At 37.2% G+C, this 24309-nt stretch overlaps 1 protein-coding gene and 1 pseudogene across 1 annotated transcript; both read left to right on the top strand.

Annotated features, from left to right (window-relative positions):
- Positions 1–469: 469 nt before the first annotated feature.
- On the top strand, positions 470–12398 carry LOC113272178 (annotated as a pseudogene).
- Positions 12399–12994: 596 nt separating this feature from the next.
- LOC113272170 (putative F-box protein At1g47790) lies at positions 12995–13964 on the top strand. Its single transcript, XM_026522062.1, has 2 exons — positions 12995–13531; positions 13905–13964. The coding sequence occupies exons 1-2, from the start codon at positions 12995–12997 to the stop codon at positions 13962–13964; spliced, it is 597 nt and encodes a 198-aa protein (XP_026377847.1).
- Positions 13965–24309: the final 10345 nt, after the last annotated feature.

Genomic DNA, 24309 nt, shown 5'->3' with positions numbered 1-24309 from the left:
TAGTGTTTTAGTCCCTCTCAAAATCCTCGAATCCGTATATTTGATCCCTTTTAGGACTCCAGAACCTTCGCCACGTTATTTGAGTCCTCCTAGAAATCGAACTCCTTGTATTTGTATAACACTTATTTATATACTGTCTATATATAAGCGGGCGTAAACCAGAAGCAAAGGCATCTCAATTACTTGCGGTGTACGTCGGTTGCCAACTTTCTTCAAGGTATTTCGCGAGGTAAGCATATGTAACTCTTGTTCTTTGTTCGTAACTTTAATTACTTCTTTCATAAATCTAGTTTCATCGTGGTTTCAGACCTTTGTCTGTTTCCTTGAAAAAAAATCTAAAGCAGTTACTCCATCCTTAGGTTTTCCACGCCTTTTCCCTAGTAAACGAAAGTGCTTTCAGGGATCATCATTCCATCAGAAGATAGTTGTCCTCTATCCTTGTTGCTATTGGATACCTTCTTGATCCAGAATGGCGCAAATTCCAAATTTAGATAATGCGCCTCTAAATCTCACTTCTCTCAGAGAAGAATCAAAGAAAGATCTTCTTACCATTCTTAGAAACATTCCTGGAAACAAGTGTTTAATTGTGGACCAAAAACTTAGTGGATCACTTTCGTTAATCATTAAAACATCAACTCTCAAAGAACATGTAGTAGAGTTGCGGGATTTGTCATCAGAACCAGTACAAACTGAATGCACGAAAGTGGTTTACCTTATACGCCCACAACTGAATTCAGAGAAACTAATTGTTGCTCACATTCATAATGATATATCTAAAGGAACTCAAAGAGAGTATTCAGTTTATTTCGTTCCCCGGTGTACCATTGCGTATGAAAAGATTTTTGAGGAGAAAAAAGTTCGGAACTTAGTCACTATTGGGGAGTACCCATGTATGGATGTGCTTTCGTTTGAACTTGACCTGGCTTATAGAGACTACCTAGTTGATGGTGATACAAGTGCTCCTTGGCATATCGCAAAATCTATACATAAACTGGAGTCTTCATTTGGAGTTATACCAAATGTGAAGGCTATAGGCAAAGCGTCAGCGCAGATCTCAGAAATTCTAACCCGTATGCAAGTAGAAGAGCCAGTCAGCACATCATAAGTTGGAACCCCGGATATAGATACACTCGTCCTTTTGGATAGAGAGGTAGACATGGTTACACATATGTGTTTGCAGTTGACATATGAAGGCCTAATGGATGAATTTCTGCGTGTCAATAATGGTTCTGTTGAGCTTGATGCATCTATTATGGGCGGAAAAAAACAGCAAGAAGGAAAAATGACGAAGATTCCACTTAATTCAAGTGATTATCTATTCAAGGAGATTCGTGATCTTAACTTCGGAGTTGCCGTTCAGGTTCTTCATCAAAAAGCAACAAATATGAGGCAGGATTACAAGGAAATAGCGACTGCTAATCAATCAGTCTCAGAAATAAAGGATTTTGTCAAAAAACTCAACTCATCACTGCCAGTAGTTACTCGGCACATTAATCTGGCTCAGCATTTGACTAAATTTACATCAGAACCATCATTCTCTAGGAAACTCGACATGGAGCCCACAATTGTGGAGGGAGAGAATTATGACATATGCTTCAACTACATTGAAGAAATGATTCACAAACAAGAGCCGGTTGTCAACGTTCTACGTTTTCTTGCCTTGCTTTCTGTTACGAACTCGGGTTTACCTGAAAAGCACTTTGATTATATAAGCAGAGAGTTTCTGCACAGCTATGGATTTGAACATACTGCTACTCTGTGTAATTTGGAAAAGGCTGGCCTGTTCAAAAAACAGGAGGTTAAAGAAAACTGGCTATTTAAACGGGTGGTTAAAGGAAACTGGCCGACAATCAAACGTGCGTTGAACCTAATCGTTGAAGATAGTGGGAAAATCCCAAAATATCACAGAGAGAAGTGAGAGAGAGTTTGAAACAATCAAAACAAATTGGAACTACATTGATAAAAATCTTTCTACTGCATATTTTCATTAACATTGATGGTGCCTTTTATAGTCTTACAAATGGCTAAGCATTTCCTCACCACACTAACAGGCGCAACTTCTTGGTTCCCTAATTACTAGGATACTAACTACATGCAATATTAAAACGTGGTCATTTGTGTAACTACAACTCCTAACTTGTAGGTAGGATCTAAAACTTATTCGACATATCCTGAATATAAGGATTAACTATACGGTTAACTAACAATCATATTCTTGATTCACTAAAGTCGTGTTTAGATTATATATCCAACACCTTCCCTTAATTCAAACACGTACAATATTTCATTTTGTTGTCTTGATTACTACATCAAATATTAGCAGAAACATCATCATCAAAATAACAGTTTTCATCGTCACGGTCTTCATCATAATGATCGTCTTCATCGGATCATTATCTTCGTCATTACATCATCATCATCGTCATCATCATCATCATCATAAAAACATCGTTATCACGATCTTCATCATTATCATCATTAGATGATCAACCTCCCGCATCATACTAACCTAACATTTTATGCAAATTAAATATTTGCATCGTCATATTTTTTCACGCATAATATCAAACACCTGCATGACAGAAAATCAAACCAATTTTTTTGAACAAAATTTCAGAACCCTGGACTCTACATATTTTGAACATAAAATATTTTCTTCATAATAATTTTCCATCATCAACATCATTTTTTTCACCCAAAATTTCTTCATAATAACATATTTCCTTCACTCATAAACTAAACAAACACCAAAAAAAATCAAAACAATCTCTTTCTAAACCTCTTTTTCTTGGTAACTCTCTCAAATCACCTCTTGATGGTTTATCAAATAGTGATTGTAGTAGTAGTGGTAAAAAGGGGTCTTTTCAGACTTGTGAAGAAAACAATTTTTTTTAGATTTAAATTAAACACACAAATAAATAAAATAGTTCAAACCTTTAGAGAAAAACACCAAGACTTGGATTCCACCATTGACCCATTATTTGATAAATTCTAATAATTAATATTCATGCAATTTTTCTTTTAGAGTGATTCTAATATTATGCCTTTTGTAGATTTTTGAAGTAATAAATGTAAACACAAGCATGAAACATCAAGAGTCTTAAACTAAGCATGCTCCATCTAAATGAATCACAATTATTCAATAAAAATCAATTTTTCAATTAAAATTCCATGCAAATAATCATGTAATAATATTGCAAATAAATAATAAAGTTAGAATTATACCATAAATAAGGACCAATGGCTTCCTCCGTCGCCTTGGCTAATGGGTTTAGCTCCTCATCCCAAAAACACACTCACAAGATAAATTCATGGCTAAAATAGGTGTTCTTATTGATGAATATAAGATGAAAAAGTAATTTGCAACGCTGTAGTGGTGTTACAGCGCCACTGTTACAAAAGAGTATGGTAATTTAAGACTGCTGTAAATGATAACTATCTACTGCTGTGAAACAACGACAGTGGTATGAAAATAAGTCTGCTGAAGAACGACTGACTCTACGAGTCTGTTCTTCGTGTTCTTCAGAAGCTTTAATGGCAGCAGCAGCAGCAGCGTTGTCTCCTCTATAATTGCTTCTCCTAGGCTCTCATCGACTCTAAACTCTCTCCTAAAGGTTTCTAAACTTTTCTATGACTTGAACCAACTCTTATATAGTCTTTTAATCCCCAAAAATCTCTACTGAATCCGACTTTTTCTTTTCTTTTTCTTCTCGGCGCTGTTGAGAGAATAATCACCTCTTCAGTGTTTGTACGCGTTTGTTAGCTATAAAATAGGTACCAAACTCTTCTTAAGACGTGAACAAGACTAAATACATTAATTTCCAGCGTCAAACTCTCCCAAATATCTCTCACAAATCTTTGAAACTTGAACAGAAAGTACGTGTCCTGTTTGAACTTTGATTACTTCTCCCGGCCATTCCAGCCCAATTGGTTGGGTCCAATTGATTGTATCAGGCCTGATTAGTCATGCAGAGTCCATACGTACCAAATACAGCAATTGAATCTCCTAAAATCACGTCCAAAATTCGATCTTCAAATCTGCCAGACGCTGCATGCATTTTCCCGCCATTTTTTTTAATTCAAAACGTGAAGAAGGTGGGTGCCCTTATCCTGTGCTGTTCTCCCTTTAGCAGCTGCCTGGAAATAGGTCACCCCTTAGTAATTAGGTTACCCCTTATCCAAAATCAAGGGTCCGTATAGCAAGTGTCCTCTGAGGCATTTTCCGCACTTTTTTCGGGGTTCCTCCGGTGTATTTCTGGGATACTTCCGGTACACTTCTGAGGCGCTTCCGGTACGTTATCAACGGAGGTCCAGATACCATATTTTTAGCCAAATTCGCCGCAAGAGATTATTTTCCAAAAACACCTACAAATACATAAAATAACCAAATAAGTACAATATCGAGTACTAACAATATATACAAATGAGCTATATTAGACACATAAATGCGTCTATCAAATACCCCCAAACTTATTATTTGCTAGTCCTCGAGCAAATCAAAACTACAAAATAAAATCCTAACTCACTGTCGCAGGCATCGTCGATTGCATTTAGCGTATGCAATAAGCCTTTAAACCCCTAGGTGGCCCTAGTGGCCGAGTTATAGTCTCGGGTGGGTTTACCAGAAGTGTACCCACAAAACCTATACTCCAGACCTTAGCTATCTACGCAGAACCTTGGAAGGCACTAAAGAATCTCCTTGGTTGACATACTTATTGACTACAGGAAGAAGTACCATGATGCGAAATTCCAATTGCTGTACACGAGTTTGCACTCAAGCATACTAAAATTCATATAAAGTGACAGAGCTCTACTCAGATAGTTGCACTATGGATATCATATTCGGAGTCAAAACTAATCACATGGATAGATCAAGAAGATGGATATAGAAAACATAGATGGTTTTGATGTTTACTAAGTGAACGGCGTTTCCCATATCTGTCTGAAGGCCTCCGCCAAAATGAACCTATCCTAATGGATTGAGATACTAGTCTGACTAATATCAACACACTGGCATATACAAGGGTACCAGTGGTCGATAACCTAACTCTAGGTCAACACAACTGGCATATACAAGGGTACCAGTGGTCGACTTTATTGAATTTATTCCTTTTGGTCAAATGGTCTGGTCTCAACTTTTTTTCTTTTTTTTTTTTTTTTTTTTTTTTTTTCTTTTGGTAACTACCATTTTTTTTTCATCCTTTTTTTTTCATCTCTTTTTCTTTTTCAACTCTATTTTTTTTTTTTTTTTCATGGTATCTCAATCACTCTAATTCACCCTAACATTGGTAACAACTTGAATCGTGGGCCCCACCTATCACTTAGAGAAACATAGTTTAAAAACAAAAAAAAATAGAAGTGAAAAGGACTCAACGAGATATGGTGAAACTATCATGTTATTTCTAACACCTGAGCTCTGTGCTTTTATGAATAGACTCTTTAGATGTTGCCATCTAATCAGATTGGTTCCTCAAACTCCTACAATCAAAATGCTTCCATCCACTTAGATTAGTTAGTGCAATCCTCAATAGGCATAAATTTCTAGGCTCTGGAGTTTATTTATTGCAAAAAGGTTACAAAAAGTGTTTCTTCCCCACCCCCAAACTTAAATCTTACATTGTCCTCAATGTTCTAAAGATGAAATTAAAAGCATGAACAAGGAGAAACTATTACCACTGGAGGGAAAAGAAATAAGGAAGGATATTACCGTATCACATGAACGCGGGAGCCTCCCAGTAAATGCTAAATTTATAGTCATTAGCTAGACATCAAATACCTCAAAAAGAATTTTCACCTTCCAAAGTCGTATACCAATAGTCGAAACAATTGTGGGTCCATAAGACCAAATAGAACTGCCACTAATAGGAGACAAATGGTCAAGATCAGAAAAATGAGCAGAAAGAGCACAACCTGATCTAAAGTTTCTCGCAAGACAACTGGATTTATCTGGATGCCCACTTGGGCTTCATATGAGTGTCTCGGCAAACAGCTTCATCCGAAAAACGGGTCTCTAATATATGGATTTTTTCCTGGACATTATCAGGAGGATCGGGTTGTGGAGTCTGAATAGACTCATGGAATACCTCACTAGGCTCGAGTCCCAAGTTAGGGACTTCTAATGGGGATAATTGACGATCACAAGAATCATTACTAGCCCCAAACTTAGGGTTTTCACTACTCTCACACAAACCTCTCATTATTGCTTGAATTTCCGGATCTTCCCAGTCCTTAAAATACTCAAGAGATTCTTCTAGTTCTCTACCCCCAAACTTAGAATTTTGGGTGCCTCTACAATGACTAGTCACAATGTTCCTAATTTCTAGACCATCGGGTTCTTGAAAAAGGTCAATTGATTTCTCTAAGTCATAATCAGGTGGTTCATCCTCAGCTTGCTTCATATCTTCTATGGTCCACTCTAAGGCTTCCTTATTTTCTTGAAGCACGGTCTCTGGCCTACTTTCCTGATCACTATCCAAATCGGAAGCTATAATCACAGGGAAAGACTCGGGTGGGCCTAAAAATGTATAATTAGACTCCAACTCATGAGGCTCTTTTAAATAAGGTATTAAGATAGACTCGGAAGCTAGTAATGGTTCGAACCTATTTTTCCATATATCAATATCTAACATAGGAACAGAATCCAACAGAGCATTAACTTGTTCAATGTTACTATTATCGTCGAAATCCAGGCTAAAATGGGATAAACAACTCTCCAATGTATTTTCCGATACGATGTTTGGTAATGACTCCTGAACTAAGGTTCCTATCATGTTCACCTCTTCAATACATGTGCTATCTAGCTCAGAATGTAGCTTGTTTACATTAAAAATATTCAGCTCAATAGTCATATTACCAAAAGATAGATTCATGATACCATTTCGACAGTTTATGATCGCATTAGACGTAGCTAAGAATGGGCGACCTAAAATCACAGGTATTTGGTTCTCTGGGTCGGGGACAGGTTGGGTATCTAGGACCACGAAATCCACTGGATAAATAAACTTGTCGACCTCAATAAGAACATCCTCGATCACACCACGAGGGATTTTAACGGACCTATCAGCTAACTGGAGTGTTATCTGGGTAGGTTTCATCTCACCAAGTCCTAGCTTGAGGTACACATGGTATGGCAGTAAGTTCACACTGGCTCCTAAGTCAAGCAACGCTTTCTCAACACGATACTTACCTATTGTACAAGAAATGGTAGGGGACCTGGGTCTTTATACTTAGGAGTAGTGGTATTCTGAATAATAGAACTCACATGACTAGCTATGAAGGCTTTCTTATGGACACTGAGCTTACGCTTTCGCGTACACAAGTCCTTAAGGAACTTGGCATAAGAGGGAATCTGTCTAATTGCATCTAATAATGGAAGGTTGATATTAACCTGCTTAAAAAACTCCATATATCATTAAAGTTGGAATCCCTCTTAGTCGGAACTAGAGCTGGGGAAACGGGGCTCTGGGAACAAAGTGAGGCTCAACAGGACCCTCATTGGTCTCTTTGGAGACTCTATCAGTCTCCTCATTTTCTGGCTCAGCAGGGTGAACTACAGCATGTTCACTATCAGGTATGGCGACCTTGTTGTCAACTTTCTTTCCACTTCTTAGGGTTGTGACAGCATTCACATGATTGTACGATTTCTCTCCTCTAGGGTTAGGATCAGTATGACTAGGGAACCTTCCATTTTCTCTCTCACTTATAAACTTAGCTATTTGTCCTACTTGAAGTTCTAATTTGGCAAGACTCTGGGAATTATTCTTCAACTTTCCTAGTTTCTTGTTGAAAGCTAAGGTGGTTCTTTGATAGCATTTCATGGTTATTTGCTAACATAGTGAGAGTTTCTTCTAAGGTAGAGATCTTTTTCTCAGAAGTGTTCTGAAACTGGGTTTGACCTGAAGAATTCTTAAAACCAAAACCTGGGGGAGGCTGAGAGTTGCTAGACTGGCCTTGACTCTGGCCCTTAGACCAAGAGAAATTAGGATGGTTTCTCCAACCAGGGTTGTAGGTTTCTGAGTATGGGTCAAACTTCTGACTGTTCTCAAACCTAGAGTTGTTATAGACAGCATGGGCTTGTTCTTCACTAACTTGACCTTCCCAAAATGAATTATCGGGCTCTATTCCACAACTAGAGACTTGAGAGGATCTATTAGGTTCAACAAGGGACCTATTTTTAGACTGACCCATTTCTAAAGCTTCTAACCTTCTGGATAAAGCAGCAAACTTAGCATCTGACGCAAAACTCGTATCTACCATATTGGTGCTACTTCTATTGACCAAGAGTCTTTTAGGGGGTTCAACACAAGATTCCCACTGTTGGGATTTTTCAGCGATAGCTCCTAAGAAGGTAAAAGCATCATCAGCATTTTTACTAGTGAACTCACCAGCGCACATAGACTCAACCATGGCTTTGGTCGAATAGTCTAAACCATCATAAATAATCTGTACAAGTTTCATATTATCAAATCCATGGTGAGGACACTGAGATAGGATATCATTGAATCGCTCTAAAAACCTATACAGAGACTCTCCCTCTTGTTGCACACTAGCACTAATTTTCTGCCTAACAGCTGCAGTTTTATGCTTAGGGTAGAATTTCATATAGAAGGCAGCGATAAGTTCCTGCCATGTTTCTATGGATTCAGACGGTAGGTTATTAAGCCAGGTCTTGGCTTTATCTCTCAAGGAAAAGGGAAACATTTTAAGTTTCAAGACTTCATCAGTAAGGTCCTTTATCCTAATTGTCCCACAGATTTCCTCAAAGTCCCTAATATGAAAATAAGGGTTCTCATCATCTTTTCCTAAGAATATAGGGATCATTTGAAGAATACTAGGTTTTATCTCGAAATTAGCCGTAGTGGCTGGCAATTTAATGCATGAAGCTCGGTTGGTCCTAGTTGGGAACATGTAATCTTTCAAGGTTGCCATCGCTGGCACAACAGAAGTACTAGGGGTACTATCCTCACAAAGAGACAGATTCTCAAAACAGAAGTTTCCAAAAACAGGGCTCTCAAAAGAAGAATCTTCGAGCTCCCTGCTTAAATCAGAAGAACTACTAGGTTTTTCGCTAATCAATCGACCTAGAGTATCTCTTTTCCAAGCCCTAACAAAATCGGGCATACACTAAAAAGAATTCAAAAAGAAATAAAAATCCTAACAGGAAGGTTCTAGCAAACACACAGCAGGCTGACTCGACTTTACCACAGCAAACCTAAAGATTTCTAGCAAACAACAAGCATGATGGCTCCACTTAGATTGTTTCTAGACCAGCTTCTAATCCTTCGAAATGGAATTCGTTACAATTTAAGCAAACCCCTCTGGAATCAATCCGAGTTAAAGCAAGTTGAATCGAGGCGAGGGAATCTCAGTGGAGCTTTGATACCCAAAACCTCACCGATCCAATGCGGCGCAGTCACGCATTCAACTCGCAGTAACCGTCAAGAACTTCAAGGTGTGCTTAAAAGAGTAACCAATATTTTTCGAATGATTGTCCTATTAAGCTCGATACCCTATAGGTCTCTTTCTAGTCCAAATTTTAGGCTTAGGTTCGCTTTAGGTTTCGTTTTCCTAAGGCGGGCAAGAAGGGAGCGGTGATGAAATCCGAACCCTTATCTTATATGGTCCAGTCCTTGCCCTTTACTAGGAATTTAAAAACAGTCCATATTCAAGTCCTCAACATATATTCACCTTAAGGAGTCCAGTAACCCGCTTGCAGGAGATTCGCGGGTGTTTAGAATTTTACCTCCCGTACCAGACGGGCGAAGAACCGCTGAAGTCGACTCGGGCCACGACTCCTATGCCGTGTGCGAACCCGAGGGGCCGAGACGATATCGTAATCGTCGTCCTTCCCTGCAAACAGTTTATATTTAAGGATACCCTTCCGTAGGGTTTAAAAAATAAAAATAAAATGTCCCAAAATTAATGTCCAAAGTCCATAAAAAAAAACAAAAGAAAAGAAAGTCTAATTAAAAAAAAAATTACAAAAATAAAAATGTCTCTCTTTTTTTTTTCTCTTTTTATCAAAGTAAATAAATAAAATTCTTCTTCTTTCGCTCCTTTAGCTTTGCTTTTCGCTCCCAAACTTTAAGTAAATCACCACAAGCTTTGGCAAATTTATCTCTCGCTCCAACTTCAAAAATCTGCAAGGAAACAAAAAAAACCAAAAACGTAAAGAAGAACAAGAATAATAATAAAAAAAAAAAATCTAAAAAAAAATGCTAACTAAACACAGGTCCGCGTCGGCGGCGCCAAAAATTGATGGTTTATCAAATAGTGATTGTAGTAGTAGTGGTAAAAAGGGGTCTTTTCAGACTTGTGAAGAAAACAATTTTTTTTAGATTTAAATTAAACACACAAATAAATAAAATAGTTCAAACCTTTAGAGAAAAACACCAAGACTTGGATTCCACCATTGACCCATTATTTGATAAATTCTAATAATTAATATTCATGCAATTTTTCTTTTAGAGTGATTCTAATATTATGTCTTTTGTAGATTTTTGAAGTAATAAATGTAAACACCAAGCATGAAACATCAAGAGTCTTAAACTAAGCATGCTCCATCAAAATGAATCACAATTATTCAATAAAAATCAATTTTTCAATTAAAATTCCATGCAAATAATCATGTAATAATATTGCAAATAAATAATAAAGTTAGAATTATACCATAAATAAGGACCAATGGCTTCCTCCGTCGCCTTGGCTAATGGGTTTAGCTCCTCATCCCAAAAACACACTCACAAGATAAATTCATGGCTAAAATAGGTGTTCTTATTGATGAATATAAGATGAAAAAGTAATTTGCAACGTTGTAGTGGTGTTACAGCGCCACTGTTACAAAAGAGTATGGTAATTTAAGACTGCTGTAAACGATAACTATCTACTGCTGTGAAACAACGACAGTGGTATGAAAATAAGTCTGCTGAAGAACGACTGACTCTGCGAGTCTGTTCTTCGTGTTCTTCAGAAGCTTTAATGGAAGCAGCAGCAGCAGCGTTGTCTCCTCTATAATTGCTTCTCCTAGGCTCTCATCGATTCTAAACTCTCTCCTAAAGGTTTCTAAACTTTTCTATGACTTGAACCAACTCTTATATAGTCTTTTAATCCCCAAAAATCTCTACTGAATCCGACTTTTTCTTTTCTTTTTCTTCTCGGCGTTGTTGAGAGAATAATCACCTCTTCAGTGTTTGTACGCGTTTGTTAGCTATAAAATAGGTACCAAACTCTTCTTAAGACGTGAACAAGACTAAATACATTAATTTCCAGCGTCAAACTCTCCCAAATATCTCTCACAAATCTTTGAAACTTGAACAGAAAGTACGTGTCCTGTTTGAACTTTGATTACTTCTCCCGGCCATTCCAGCCCAATTGGTTGGGTCCAATTGATTGTATCAGGCCTGATTAGTCATGCAGAGTCCATACGTACCAAATACAACAATTGAATCTCCTAAAATCACGTCCAAAATTCGATCTTCAAATCTGCCAGACGCTGCATGCATTTTCCCGCCATTTTTTTTAATTCAAAACGTGAAGAAGGTGGGTGCCCTTATCCTGTGCTGTTCTCCCTTTAGCAGCTGCCTGGAAATAGGTCACCCCTTAGTAATTAGGTTACCCCTTATCCAAAATCAAGGGTCCGTATAGCAAGTGTCCTCTGAGGCATTTTCCGCACTTTTTTCGGGGTTCCTCCGGTGTATTTCTGGGATACTTCCGGTACACTTCTGAGGCGCTTCCGGTACGTTATCAACGGAGGTCCATATACCACATTTTTAGCCAAATTCGCCGCAAGAGATTATTTTCCAAAAACACCTACAAATACATAAAATAACCAAATAAGTACAATATCGAGTACTAACAATATATACAAATGAGCTATATTAGACACATAAATGCGTCTAATATAGCTATACATGTGAGAATGTCGCAAGACTCTCCCGCTTTCCAACCAACAACATCTATCCCTTTATTTTTGCTAATTTGCTATGTACACAAGACTAAAAAGCTAATTTGCTATATGTACACAAGACTCTCCCGCTTCGGACCAGAATGGTCAAAATTCATATAAATATTTAAAGTTCTCTTTTGGCATCTATACATGTGAGAATGTCGATGCACATATTATTTGCCATATACCCCTTTGGCAGAGCTCACTTTTTGTTTTATAACATTGGAGGTGGTGGATCTTTCAACTTTTGGTAGACTGAGAAAAATGTTGTGGATTTTCTTGTTGATGTTGTTGCGTAATTATTGTCTTGGGGGTGTACCATTCCAATTTTCTTGTTGATATTGCATATGTCCTCTCGGGATATGCTCCTCTAAGCATACGGCTTGTGCAGCATGCGCACATTGCACCAGCTCTATCAGATGCGTTCTTCCAAAATCCATTCTATCTAGGGTGATACTCGCTGACCGAAAAAACTGAATACGACAAAATTTTCATATTCAATTTTTTTATAGGTTCCGATGGGCCCGAGAGGACAGAAAGGAAGCCAGTATTTGTGAGAGAAGATGGGGCTCTTTTTCGATTTTTTCGTTGCCTGTAAAGAATTTTTATTCTGTTTATTGCTCTTGCGGTCAAACAAAAGTTTTGATCACAAGTCAAACAAAAGTTACTGGCGAATATAATCCACCACGTGTAACATTTCCGAGGCAGACGTGTCACTGGGAGAATTATTTGTTTTTATCAAAAGATCATGTGATCTTCCCGTTTCTCTCTTATTCAAAAAAACCCCAAATTTCTTATTTGGATAACAAGGGTTCGGGTATAACTGGAGCAGATCAATTGTTTAGATAACAAGGGTGTTGTGTAATTGTATATCAATTGCAACAAAAACTGTAAGTTTAATCTCATCTATACTGCAAATCTTTACTCTATGTTTTGTGAACCTTCCTGTTTTAATTAAATTTCCTTCCCACTTTTGTAAGTTAAAATTGCTCCTAAACTAAATTAGAATACCTATCATAATCCAGAAATTTATAGGTCTATTTCAAAAAAATGGAGAATTCTATGGTTAGTGGTGATACTGAGAACAGTAGCATTGTTGTTAGTTTGGTTCCCAGGATGAAGAAGTGTGTAATTAGTGGTAATACTAGAAGTAATGTTGCTGTTAATGATGAAGATTTAATAAAATGTGAGATACTAAGCCGTCTCCCTGTTAAATCACTTATGCGTTTCAAATGCGTATCTAAAACTTGGCTGTCACTAATTGAAGAAGATCCGTACTTCGCTGATTTACATTTTGAACGGTCTAAAGCACGCCCAGCACTCCTTTTGGTGATTCCACTCCCACATACGTATTCAGATGACCCGTTCAGGATCAGCAATGAGTTAGTTTTAACAGCCAATCTAAGTAGAGATAGAAGCAAAGCAGAAATATGCAGTATACTGAACACAGAATCATTTAGTTGCGCTGAGATTCGTGGACCTGCAAATGGTTTGGTCTGTTTTGTTGACAGATTAAGGTCTGATGTTCACGTATACAACATCAGCACTAGAGAGGTCACTTGTGTTGAATCAACATTTATGCCAAAGGTATGCTTATCTTTTGGCATGACAGATTGGTATGGATATGAAATTGGATTTGATCCGGTCAGTAAAAAACACAAAGTATTGTGTGTTTGTCGTAAGAATGAGCAACCAAGACAGAACTGACAGAACTAACGTAATCGTCGACTCTCTAGATCATAACAGCGATAACCTTTTTGTTCAATACCATAACTTAGAAACACACAGATAGCGTTCTTTTTGTTGAGTTTGTTTCGTTCTCGTTCTGTGAGAAGAACAAAACATGTTGAACAAAAAACACGAAGCTCAGAGTAATTTGGTTTCTTGTTATAGAGACGCTCATATGGAGATATTCCTTCTGTGACTATAAATGGAATACGGTTTATTTTATAAATTGCAGGTAGGACTGACTCACCCAAAAGATTGGAAGGAACAGATGCTGAGAGAAGTTGTGTTCTAGTTGTCTCTATGATGTGACGATGTTTTCTTTCTTCTATATCGTTTTGTTCTGGAGTTTCATTACAAGATAACTGAAGAAAAGTACCTTCTGTTTTAAGAAAATCTTTGAAAGGAGTTGATATGTATTCTCCTCCTTGATCAGCACGAAAGGTTTTGATGGATTTTCCAAATTGAGTTTTGACCATTCTAGAGAAATCTGTGTATATTTTCAAAATTTTTGACCTATAGCTGAAAAGATATATCCATGTGAAACGAGAGAAATCATCAATGAAGATAACATAATATAAAGAGGCAATGGGAGACTTTCCCCAAACATCTGAATGAACAAGATCAAAGGGTTCGATAGAATGAGTAATACTGTTATTGAAAGAAAGAGCAGGTTGATTTCCCAACTTACAAGAAATGCAATGAAGTTCTTTATCAACCTAAGTTGTTCCTAATAGTCCTTTATTGATCATATAAGTAAGACGAGAGAAAGAGACATGGCCTAACTTAGAGTGCCAAGACATAAAAGGAGCCACAGTTGAAGGTAAGGAGTTTGCAGTTGCAGCAAGTTCATTCTTTGACTGTTTGGGAGCAATGAGTGTTTCGAGAAGATATAGTCTCCCAACTCTACGGCCTATCCCAACAAGCTTCTCTGTCTTGGGATCTTGTATCACACAACCAAAAGAGAAGAAGTAAATATTAAACCCCTGATTACATAGTTGTCCAATTGATATAAGATTCATTCTGATCTTTGGAACAAGTAACACATCAGATATATGTATCTTGTCTGAGACTTTAACCGGACCAATATGACTAGCAGCTATTTCAGATCCGTCTGCAGTTTTGGATTTTAGGTGTAACAATAGGATGCTTGTGTTTCAAATATGCTAGAATTGAATGTCATATGATTAGAGGCACCTGATTCAAGAAACCAACCATTTGAAAAGCTACCAGTGGGAACTGAGAATGCAGAGGCTGCTGTAGAGTTATTGTTACCAATTGAAAGTGCTTGCTTGAGCATTTCTTGAATATTAGCAAGACTGTTTAGTGTGGGTGTTGATGATTCATGGTTCCTTTCTAATGCTGGTGCTGCAAGAATGGATGGTGCAGGTGTGTATCCAGTTCCATTTAGCCTTCTTCGTTCTCTCATGTTTCTGGAGGATGGAGACGTACAGTTTCCTACTATATGACCAGGATCTTTGCAGTAGTTGCACTGGATTTGAAAATTTGATCCTTGGTGGGTTGAAGCTTGAGAAGTTGATGTTCGTGACACACTCGGTGTTGGTGTCGAGGTACAGTTCTTGGCCAAGTGAACCGGTTTCTTACAGTTGTAGAACTGAGTTTGTGACATGTCACGATGAGTTTTCTGAGGGTTGAAGTGATTGTTAAAACTTGCACGTGAAGGAACTGCAAACACAGCAGGTATTTCAGGCTTGATTCTTTTTCGAGTTTCTTCAGTAATAAGTTCAGACAATGCGGCTTCAACAATTGGTAGAGGAGATCCATGAAGGATTGAAGCTCTTACAGTCTCAAAATCATCTCTTAATGCCATTAGGAGTTGAACCAGTCATGACTCTTCTCTGTACTTCTATCACAGCTCAATATCGACAGTCCAATTGGTTCCATAAGTGTTAGTTGATTCCACATAATTGACATCTCAGAATGGAAGTCTGAGATTGACTGATCCATTTGTTGTTTCATGGATCAGATATCTTGTTCTAGTTTGTAACGTTGAGCAAAGTTGATTTGGGTCTTTTTAAGAGAAAATCCCATGCATCTTTGGCAGTTTCAAAACCTGTGAGTTGCATGCTTATGGAGGTTATGACTGTGTTGCTTATCCAAGTCAATATGTTGTGATTTTTGATCTTCCAGCTTTCAACAGTTTCTCCCTCAACTTCTTTTCCTTTCTCGGCAATAACAACACCACTTGCAGGCTTCTTGGCTTTTCCATCAATGTATTTCCACATAGCTTTTCCTTTGAGAAAGCTTTTCATCAGGAAGGACCAACGATTTTAGTTTGTTCCATCAAACTTTACGGTGATAGGTTGATAATCTTCACGCGACATATTGAATGATAACATAAAGGATATAAGATACTAGGGTTTGAGGTTTACGATCTAAACACGGATGAGACAAAACTAGATACTACCCAGAGAAGGGATTGATAGGTATTGATTTTGTTGTTGTTGTCGTTGCAGCGGAAAACGGGTTGTTTAGATCTTGCCTGGCTCTGATGCCATGACAGAAACTGTCATGACATGTATGTTATGAATATTAGGGTTGTATTCAATGTGATAACAAGAGTTACAATATATTTTTTCTTATATACAAGAAACATAGATAAACAAGGAAACAAGATATACATCACAGGAAAGAAATAAACAAAGATATACATGCCATGTAGAGAAAGATATGTATCCCAAGAGATCATGATAATATCTTTTAACAAGAACCACCTTGGTGATGAACATATAGATTATGAGGTCTTGAATGTAGGAGATAATGAATGGAGAAGGATTGATGAGGTTCCGCTTTGTGATTTTAGTTTCTTTGTTTATGTTTATGTGAATGGGTTTATATATTTTTGCACCTATAAGTTTACGAGTGGCAATTGGGATAATGGTGATGCTGTCTTAGTTGCATATGATGTCAGTAATGAGAAGTTCAGGGTGATTACAATCCATAATGTCATCCTCAATAACCAATCTTCTACTCGTTATTATCGATGCGTCAACCTTTTAGAAGTGGATTGGCACGTAGCTATATCTTGTAAAGAGAGTGATTTATATTCATGCTTTGGGTATACAAAGAATATAATGAGTATGATAACAAGTGGAAGAAGACTAAAACTAGAAGTTCTAGTAATCTTGAGGAGAACTGGACTGATAATACTATCATATTACCTTCTTCTTGGGACTATAATCTACGCTGGGATTTCTATACTGGGGCGGGAATGCACCAATTACTCATACAATATGTTCAACGGTTAGATAGAGGAATAAACTTTTCCGCTCTTTATTCTTACGCCCTAAAGAAGAAGACGTTCACCGAAATTGAAGTCAGTGGAATGCCCTCTTCTATTCCAAATGGTCGTAGTATTCAATCGGCTTCAACTTTTGTAGAAAGCCTTTTTCCCATTCAGAAGCGGAGAATCAGCAGTGAGGCTCCTCACTCAAATATTCAACAAGAGACCAAGTGACTCTCGAAAAGTCTGACATTCTGGTAAGTTCTTTACAGTAGATGCAAGGCTGCTGCGGAACTGATTGGAACTGTGTAAGGATCTGTATTCCATAACAATGCCCGTTGATCATGTTTTAATTTCAGTTTTTGTAGTCGCGGCAAATCCTACAACCACATCCATTCAATATTATATAATTCTCTAAGTAATCATGGTGAAAATCATTCGTTTATTAATCAAGATCTTGAGATTGAATACAAAATATTACAAAGACTTTACTTGTTCTCCAAATAAACTTTCTCTCTCCTAATTTATTGCCTAACACTCATCTTAGAGATTCCCCTCAACACATAGTTTCCTTCCCTTTATATAGGATATTACATAGTGGATGACAGCTAATAGATCCTCTATTTTCGGAATCACTGTGTGTTACAATCGCTCATGTACATTCGCTCAACTTCACACGTTTTACTCCTTCACACAGATCATCACACTTTACTCATGACTATGCTGACATCATTAAATACGTCATCCTTATTTTAGTATGTGTGATGGTCTTCGCTTGTATTAGATGACCTTTACATCGCATGCGTAATGAATGTGCGATATTTCACTCCTACATTTTGCCTCTTCTCATTTCGGTCCCTCTATAAGGTGAGTGATATGAGAAATCTCCATCCAATAATACAACACATGTTCAACTTTTCATATTCTGCTCTACCGACATATTTCCAGAATTTGAGCCTTCCTATCTTACGCGTGTCCTTTTATCCACTAGTTGTCTGACACGTCCTTATAACCGTCTGTTCCTATCCATTCATTCTTCGCATTAATGAGATAAAATCTCGAAAAACGAGGGTAAATGTTTCTTATATATCTTCTTTCATCTTCTTCTTTCTTATTTTTACCTTCTTCTTTCTTTTTCTCCACTTCTGGATTTTAACTGTGATTCCATTGATCTGATACATTTTTTTTTTACTGTGATTTCATTCACCTATATATCCATCGTTCCCATTATTATAATGGCTCCAGCTGGTAAAAAGATGGAAACTGAATTCACCAAATTGAAGAAAGAATTCGACACAAGAGGTTATTCACTTTCTCTTCCTTCCCATTCTGATTATTCATCCAAGCTCAATCTTGAGTTAATAAATTCTAAACAGTGGTCTAATCAAACGATCATCATTTCATTAGGACAACTTTTGAATAATCTTCCCATCCCGTTGTATAATCCGAAAATTCCCTTATTCTATGAAATTTTATCCGATGATCGATTCTCAAGAGGTATATTTCAATTGAGTGGAGATGCTATTAGAATAGCTTTAGAATACTCTCGTCGCGCAGCAGGATTAGGAACCTCTTATTCTTATGAAGTGCGAAATGTATTATACCGTGATAAAGCCATCAACTCTACGGAGTACACTGTTGATAATTTCTTCAAAACTACTATGTTGCGATCATGAAAAACGAATCAACTAAATGGGCCATTCGCTTAAGAAGAAAAGATGGTATTTCCGAAGACGAGAAAATTATGCGATATGTTGATTGGAACGACAAATCTAATAGTATTGCTCGCAGGTCTAATGATTCATGTTGTCTTAATTATCCTTTCATTTTAGAAGGTCCTTATGTATCTGAAAGAGCTGCTGATGGTTCTGATTTTCCCCATCCTGCGAAACGTTCTGCTTATCAACCCTATAAGTTTGTCTTATCTGATAATGAGAATAAGAAGATGGTATGAAATCTCCGCATTATTTTTTCCTAATTTCGCATAACCTTGTTTTCTCTATTTCTTATTTTCCTACTCCAATATTTTGAGGCTAAGAAGGCCAAGACGTCACACAATGAGTCATCTTCGCAGAATAATAAAGTAAGAAACATTCTCTCTCTTAACTTAAAAAATATTGTTGCCTTTGTTTCTTATCTTGATTATTCACGTAGTTTGAAGCTTCGGGTGTTAAGGATACTGGGAAAACCAAGAAACTCGCATCTAAATCTGGGTCCAAAATTTCTTCTTCTGATCTTTCCAGGAAGCGTAATGAATTCTACCCTTCTTCAAGTTCTGAATCTAGCGATGATGATATTCTTTCTTCCGAAGATCCATCAATTTCCTCTTCAATGAAAGAATTATCCAACCTTTTCTCTGATCCTATGTCGGCTCTTAATGATGGTGATCTACAACGCACTTTTGGTATGGTCTCGAAAGTCTGCGATGCTTCTATTTTGGATGATCCATCTCTTCGGGGAGCTGCTTCTGTAGTAAATCCAAGCTTCCAATATGCAATTGGATCTTTGGTAATATCTATAACTTCATATTTTCTTTTATATTCTTTCCAGTCTTCCTTTTCAATACATTTTATCTTTCTTATACTTTTGCAGGTATCTCGCTTATCCTATGCAGTTTCTTTGGATTATCAAAGGAAACTTCTCAGTTTGGGAAAAGAAAATACCAAACTTAAGGCTGAAAATTCTACCAACCCTGAATTACTTCTCATGGCTCGATAAAGAAATGATGAACTTATTGGTATGTAATCTTTAACCTTTTCATTCTTCTTGTTTTACGTGATAATTCGCATTCCTCATTTTTTTATCTTCGCATATATTTATAACCTTTCTAATGAGGCATCTAACTTTCCTGACGAGGAAACTCTTTTAGAACATCTTAATTCTTCTTTAAACAATTATCCAACCAAAGGATTTGAGAACCTTAGCCTGGTGGAATTAAGATTGAAGTATTCTGCTCTTAGAATGGATCACAGACCCTTATTAACTACACTTAATAACTTCAAATGTTGTCTTCATGAAAATAAGAAGAGCATTCAAACTTTGGAAGTAAAGAAGAATAAACTCATTAGTGAAAAATATGAGGTCACCCTCAAGGGTGCGAATGCACTAGAAAAATTCCAAGAAACTATCCTTAAAGGTCAAGATGAACGTGATTTAGCTTTGAGCGAAAATAACGCACTCATTGAGGAACAAAACTTAATCCGTTCTCGACTTCTCATAGAAAGTGAAGCTGAATTTAGTTGGGATGCTAGAGTTCTGAATGATGCTAGGGAAAATTTAGCCGTAAATGTGAGCCTTCAATCTGAACATTCTGCGTTGGTTAAAGACATTATTTCCAACCACGAAGGTCATTTGTTTTTCTTTCATATTTGTCAGTTCTTGAAGATGATATCTTTCTTAACTCTAACCAATTTGTTTACACTTCGCAGAGAAGGAAAAGAATTATCTGGAAAGGATTGAAGAGTTAAAGACACAACTTGCTGCTGAAGAGAAGAAACGTCTTGAAGAAGACGAGAAGTTATCTATGGAGTTATCTGCTCGCAACTCCAAGTATCAGCAGTTAAAAAAGAATTATATCCTCACTGTTTTAAATAATAGTAAGGATTCCATCCGTGCTCGTGATGCATCAGTTAAGAAAGTCCGTGTCGATAATGACATTCCTCTCTCAAAGTATAAATTCGCAGACGTTCCTCCCAACGAAGTTGTCCTGATATTATTGATAGTGAAGAGGAATATGAAGAATATGAAGAATAAGCAAGTGATTCTGAGGCCGAACATAATGATGAAGATGATTTAGGCAAAAATTAATTATTTTTCGCATGATGTAAATTTTTCACTTGTTGTAAATTCTTTTTCCGCCTCTTGTATATCTTCATGTCTTCTTTAATATATACTTTTCAAATGTTAATTTTCATTCCTTAATCATAAATTCCCTTTAACTTACATTCGCACGTTCGCACATGCATAAGACTATAAAATGGGGCAAATAACACTCTTTTTATGTTTGCATTCCCATTCTTGCCTCTGTTAGTTGGCACAGATTGATAGTCTAATGAACAACGCTTTTTATCTCAATCAAATTTTGTATCATGCGAAATACTTCGCAGCAAGCTCATATCTTATTTTTCTCGTGAGGGCTTATTTTTCCTTCCTAATTAAAGATCTTATTTTGCCCAAAATTTTCTTTGTTCTTGTGCGACGAAATCGCAGAAAGTCTTTATGCTGTAGTATATCGACCCATTGATCTCTCCTTATCTTTTTCTTGTATTATTGCCTCTTAAGGTTTATCTTGTGCGTAAATATGACAATCCTTAATACTCCCGTGAGTAAAAAGCCTCATGATATTTTCATCTTTTGACACAATTCAACTCCCTAATGGAGGGTGTCGTCCTTATATTCCCCCTGGTTGACCCTTCAAAGAAGCTTACCTGTACCGGGTTAAGGTTGGCTCCTCCCATCCGGTAATACAACAACCAGTTGATTTCGCAGCCTCTTATCCCTCCACCGATAAGGTTTATGGTTACGAGACCACACCCTAAGTGGGGTATCTTCGGACCGAGTGCATCATAGTCAGGACTTGTCAAGAGTGGCAAGGTACGCTCCGGGCACTCTTGACTCAACCGTGTACCTAGGCGCCCTGATCGATTTTCTGCACTCCTTAGGAGAGATCTTATTACCCAATCTTTCGATTTAGGTGTCTCTCTTGGATTGTCATTTTCGTTTTTTCTCACCTCAAATCTCCATGACTCAAGTTTAAGGGTCTATGTAGCTCTCCCTTGAATCATGCTTACTAGGTTTTCCTCGATTATGACATGCGATAGGTCTTACTTTTTGCCTCTTGCATTTATGCGAACTAGGTTGCCGACACATTCGGATGCCTATCCTCCCTAATTAGAGTTTTTATTTCTATTGCCTTCTATTAAGGTCTTACTTTAAGGTCTTACATTTGCCTTTTCTCTTGATATGATATCATCTTATGAAAATAGAAAATTTTCATTGCATTCTTATTTTTGAGTTATATAACTCTAGAACATAAACTTCTTACTGATTTCTCATACATGAAGAGATATATTCATATTACTCGTCTGCTCATGTCATTTTTTATATTTCTTTAAGTTCACTGATGCTTCTCAGAATATTATTTCACATGATATCTTCAGTCTCCCCTATGCGAGTATCATCGCACATGTTACTTTTCTTCTGAGAACATAACTTCTTCCTCTGCACTCGTTCTCCTTCTTTAAAAGTAATCTTTCTGACTCGCTTGGTGTGATTATTCGCAGAAAATTTTGCTTCAATATCCTTCTTGTCTATCTTCCCAAATTTAGACACTACATACACCATTAATCTTTCACCTCTTTGACTATCCTTAGCATGTTGTTTCCAATTTTTTTCGTTTGCATTCTCGCTCTTCGCACTTGTCGATATCAATTTCTTGACAATTTCTTCCTTCATTTGTATCTCCTCTTATTATGCCAAGACCTTGAGGTAAAGGAAATTTTATACATTGATGAAATGTTGAAGACACGCCCAAGATACTATGCAACCATGGTCTCCCAATCAGAGCATTGTAAGGTGATTCAACATCAACAACACAAAATACAATTTATGTTGGCAGATTTCGTAGAGGAATTCGCATTTTGACTTCTCCTTTTGGCTTGTTCGCAGCACCATTGAATCCATAAATTTTGTAAGTTGAAGGAATTAACTCGTCATCTCTTCCACTCGTAGTCTTGTATGTATGATAAAAGAGAATATCAATAGAAATCCCATATCTATGAGTATTCTATTTATAGCCCAAGTATTCGCTTCATCTTCTTCTTCATCATCACCATCTATTTTTAATTTCGATTAACTCCCAACTTCACCACTAATGGACATTCATGTAATTCTCCTCCTCCTGGTGTTTCTTCCGCACTAAACGAAATGGTCTGTTTTTGCCAATCCTTTAGTGGTGATATCTTCGCAAGGTTGAGGATTTCTCTTCCATCATTATCTCTCGCATACACACGACTTAAAATGTTGTCATGAAAATCTTCTATATTTTTGAAAGAGTGTATAATCGAATTGCAATATAGGATCTTTGCCTTCGCACCTACTTCAATTACAAATTTATTCTTTCCTTTTTCCTCACCATATGTATTTCCTCCCGGTGGTGGTGGTGGTAGATCATGTGGCTGCTTTATTAAGAAATGGTTCAATTTTCCTTTCTCAATCATTCTCAGTATGATTTTCCTCACATTTCTGCAATTACTTGTTGTGTGACCATGAAAGCGATGATACACACAGAATTCTTTGCTCCTTCTGCCCGGTGGTGGTTCATCTCCTACATTGTGTGGTTCAGGAATTTCTTCCATTAGTATAACAGCTTCCCAGACTTTGTCTACTGTAGTATTCAACTTTGGAAAGCTTATTTTTTCCCAGACCACCTTTCCAGTCCCTTGTCTTCTATTATGATATGGTTGTTGACCTCCATAACCTTCCATGGGGTTATACATTCTTTGAATCATGTTATTTCTTCCTCTAGCTTGGGATTGTGTTTCTTTATATTCTCTTTCGATCTCCTCCTGATCTGCACTAGCCATGGCTACCATTTTTTGTTCCATCTCTGTAATTTTCTTTCCTTGATTTCCCTGCGATGTACTCGCAACAACATTTGTCATCCTTGGGAGTAAACTTGCATTCTCATTGATCGCATTAGGCATTGTAACTGGATAAGATTCCATTTCTCTCTGCTTAGGAATGAAATTCACGCAACTCCAGCATTGTGATGGTGTCTTTTATCTTGAAAATCTGTGTATATCATAAATCTGTAGGAAAAAGAGTATTGATAAAGGCTAGTATAAGAAATTGTTCATCTACTCGTCTTGCCATTTCACTACACATGGTTCTCCAACGTGTTATTAGATGACGCAAACTTTCATTGACCCTTCTGCGAAGTCCAAAGGCCGTCTCAATTCCTGGTCTTGACATATTATTGCTGATATATTGTCCTAAGAAGACGTTCTGTAGATGACGAAATGATCTAATAGTTCCTACTGGTAATCCTTCAAACCACTGCAAGCTTCTCCTGTCAAGCTCGCAGGAAAATATTTACACAACACCGCATTATTTTCTTCCCACTGCATTAAAGATCGGTTATAGGCTTTTATGTGTTGTACTGCACACGTACTACCATCAAATATACTAGTGAATACAGGTAAATTACATTTTGGTGGTATTATTGCAATTTGAATTTTCCTTGCAAAAGGTGTTTTTCCATCTTCTTCTACTGCTTCCTCTAACTGTCTCCTTCCACCATTTTTTCGCGTAGTCATCATTTCTCTCAATTCTGCCATTTCTCTGAGAATTTCTTCGCCCATAGTTTGGTCTAAATCCTTTTGCATAGGTCTTTTTA

The sequence above is a fragment of the Papaver somniferum genome, chromosome 1 (genome assembly GCF_003573695.1).
Source record: "Papaver somniferum cultivar HN1 chromosome 1, ASM357369v1, whole genome shotgun sequence".
Lineage (NCBI taxonomy): Eukaryota > Viridiplantae > Streptophyta > Magnoliopsida > Ranunculales > Papaveraceae > Papaver > Papaver somniferum.
The sequence above is the reverse complement of the archived record's forward strand: the minus strand, read 5'-3'. Positions and strand labels throughout refer to the sequence as shown.